Source organism: Pterocles gutturalis, unplaced genomic scaffold (genome assembly GCF_000699245.1).
Source record: "Pterocles gutturalis isolate BGI_N339 unplaced genomic scaffold, ASM69924v1 scaffold49984, whole genome shotgun sequence".
Lineage (NCBI taxonomy): Eukaryota > Metazoa > Chordata > Aves > Pterocliformes > Pteroclidae > Pterocles > Pterocles gutturalis.
Window position 1 is genome coordinate 1256 of NW_010129971.1, and position 3219 is coordinate 4474.

Consider the following 3219-nt stretch of genomic DNA (forward strand, 5'->3'; position numbering starts at 1 on the left):
GCGTCGCTGCTGCTCGGACACAGTGCAGGTGCACTTGCAGTATGTGTGAGATAAGGTTTGTAGTTTGGACTTGGCCCGAGTACTAGCTACTGGTAGCACGTGTCTCTGTGTAGGGGAGGGCCTGGGGCACCAAGGGTGGCTGTAACAGTCTTAAAGCATAAACAGTTCTTTAAACTTTCATTCCTGTGAATTTTTATAGAATTGAATCTTTAGTAAACAAGTGCACTAGATAATTGTTTGCCTCTGCAGTTAGCCCATCGGAGGACAAAGCTGGGTATTTAATTTGGAAGCAGAGAAGTCTGGGGTGCACAATGCCATAAGCTGCTTTCATCTGCTCTGAGTACAGTATCTTATACTTTGAACAGAAAACTGAGTATTCAGTGCGTTAAATTTTCACCTGTTAATTGTATGATGCTTTAAAAAAAGGAAACATAGTAAATGCAAAAATCTTTCTTGTGCTTTATCTCCTCAGGACGAGTTTTTAGATGTGATCTACTGGTTCCGGCAGATCATTGCAGTTATTTTGGGAATCATCTGGGGAGTAGTTCCACTGAAGGGATTCGTGGGAATAGCAGTGTAAGGTTTATTTCTTTTTCTGTCTCATGTACTTTTCCCACATTTGGACTTGGTGTCTGGTTTAAAATTGTGCTATAAACAATGGGCTGGGCAAAGGCACTCTAGGTCTGACAGGTGTCTTAGAGCCAGCCTTGCGTTCCAGACTGTTGTTTGTCATGAAATTCATGCAAATCATAACATGTCTTCATCAGCTTCCTTTCCTCTCCTCAGCCTGATTACTGCTTTTTAAAATTATTATTTATTTTATTATTAAATGGGACAGAGGTAGAAGACGGGAACGAGAGGTTCAATGGACTTGTGGCCTGTTCCTGCATGTGTGAATAGGGGCTGTGAGTCCGGTGCCTGCAGTGGCCACCTAAGACATAAGGCCCAGAGAGGGGAAGGTTGGTCGCCCTTCTCTTTGAGTCAGAAGCCCTCCTCAGAGAGGAGGTTCTGTTAGCAGACAAGAGGGGCAGCTTCTCTTTGAAAAAGAAAAGGGTTCTTCAAAACACCAGAGACTGTAGGTAACAAGCAGGCAAAGTGGCACTGTTGGCAGTGCTCCTGCAGCGCTCCAGCTTGCTGAAGTTCTTTCAGCCACAGCGTGGGGGAAGACAGTGCCTAGAAGGGTATGTACACATCGGATCCCCACCGAGATGGGGGATTCAGGTCACCTCCCGGCAGGTAGCCAAAGGCTGCTGTGAGCACCCCAAGTTACAGAATGGAAATTTGTTTGGCCCTGGCACGTGCCTGAAAGCCTCTGGAGGGACATCAGAGATGGGAAACACAGCCCTTCTCTCTGAACAGCGGGTGTGGGGAGATGCTGTGTCTGCTCTGGGGAGTCTCTGTTTGTAAATGGCTCTGCCTGGTCAGGGTCTCCTAGTCAAGCTCGCAACCTCACAGCTTTTCTTGAGCAAAATTGACTTGTCATCTTGTCCTTCCTCCTGAGTGTCCTGGCTGCAGCAAGAAAGTGGAGGGAGTAGCAGCAAGGGGCAGTGATGTTCCAACAGGAACTCAATAGCTCCATGAAAACAGTTAAATCTAAAGTGCTCTCAGTAATAGAAGTGGAGTAGCTGAGAAGCATTGTTCTTAGCCATCCATTAATTCACAAGGCACCTTCAGGCACCTAAGCCAATTCCTGTGCTAAATGTTAATAAGAAGTAAAAGTGATTTGGTGTACAGTGAAAAAAATAAAAGCTTCCAGAACTGTGTGCGTGGTTTCTCTGTGGTATGCAGTTGCACAGGTGCTCACAGCTAGCTGCCAGTCGCTGCACTTGTGTGGATGTCTTCCCATATGGCCCTTCCTACGCAGCCTTCTTTCCAGGAAACGTACCTGTCGCTTCACTGGTTGCCCCAGCCCCACCCTAAGTGGGCTGCTGTAAAGCCAAACGTGTCTAAGGACAAACAAGAGGTCGTGTTTTTTCTCTCTGTTGCAGCGTAACTGTTGGCACAGACTAGAGGGTGCTAAGAGTTGTCTCAAGTTGAACCCCAGAGCTATGGCTTCAAGGGTGCCATCGAGTTTTCTCTAAGTCACTGCGTTTGGTCATGGGGTGCTGACAGGGGTTTAACACCGAGTATGGAGTCTAACAGTCTCCCTCTTAGCAGCCTCAAAATCAACAGAAATTGGATTCAGTGTGGGAGCAGGACTGCAGCTGATCTGCAGGACAGGAAAATGTGCTGGGTTTGCAGATCTGCTGATACTCGCAGCTTTTGACTACAGTCTGGTGAGCCTTACTAGGAGTAGGTTGTGCCTTGCGAGGTGAACTTCATCCAAACCGAGCACGCTATGGCAAGCTGGCCTGGAGCTGCTCTTCTAAGGACGTGACTGAGCTGCCTGGGAAGCGCTGCAGGAGCAGCATTCCTCTTTGCTTCCCCTCTGCTGCAGATAAAAGACAAATATTTCACTGCTGCATTGCTGGATGGCATGCTGGGTACCTGCACCCTGTATCACTGAAATGACAGTTCCTAATCTCTTTCTTCCAGGTTCTGCATGATCAATGCTGGTGTTCTGTACCTCTACTTCAGTAGCTTCCAGCAGATAGATGAGGAAGAGTACGGTGGCACATGGGAGCTAACAAAGGAAGGATTCATGACATCTTTTGCACTGTTTCTGGTAATGCTGCTTGCTTTCTTTAAATTGATTAGTGAACTGTGTTGGTAAACTTTCTGAGGGAAAAGATGTGGAAGAAAAGCAGGTGAGGTGGTGTGCTGACAGAAGAGAGATGTGTTAACATCATCTAATAAATGGAGTTGATTGGGAGAGAAAATCCCTGAATCTGATGGCTCCTGGCTATGAAATACAATATTAATGCTTGTGATTTCTCTTTCGGAGAAGATGTAGGAACAGGCATCTGTACATCTGCATCTGCCACTTAACTTCTATGTCTTTCTGTCCTCTGTCCCAGATATCCTGCCGGAGTTTCATGTAGAGCTAATTTACACCCTAACTGGTGGTTTGGGTGTCTTTGTTTTCCCTTACTCGCCTCCCACAAGTCTCTGAAGATACCCAACACTTGATTTGGTGGTGTTTTTAAATCACTAGGGGGACTGTGGTGGTTTTTTAATGCAGAGAGGAGAGGTTAGTCACCCCAGAAGGCAAGCAAGTTGAATGCCGCTGTTTGTGGTGCGTGGTATTCCTGACATCTCACAGAATCACAGAATGTTAGA

At 46.6% G+C, this 3219-nt stretch overlaps 1 protein-coding gene across 1 annotated transcript; it reads left to right on the top strand.

The window, feature by feature from the left end:
- Positions 1-381: 381 nt before the first annotated feature.
- LOC104466582 (uncharacterized protein C20orf24 homolog) lies at positions 382-2709 on the top strand (the record flags this gene model as incomplete). Its single annotated transcript, XM_010080054.1, is given in 2 exon segments — positions 382-576; positions 2536-2709. Coding segments are annotated over 2 exon segments (369 nt in total), but the record flags the coding sequence as incomplete, so codon positions are not given.
- Between the last annotated feature and the right edge of the window lie 510 nt (positions 2710-3219).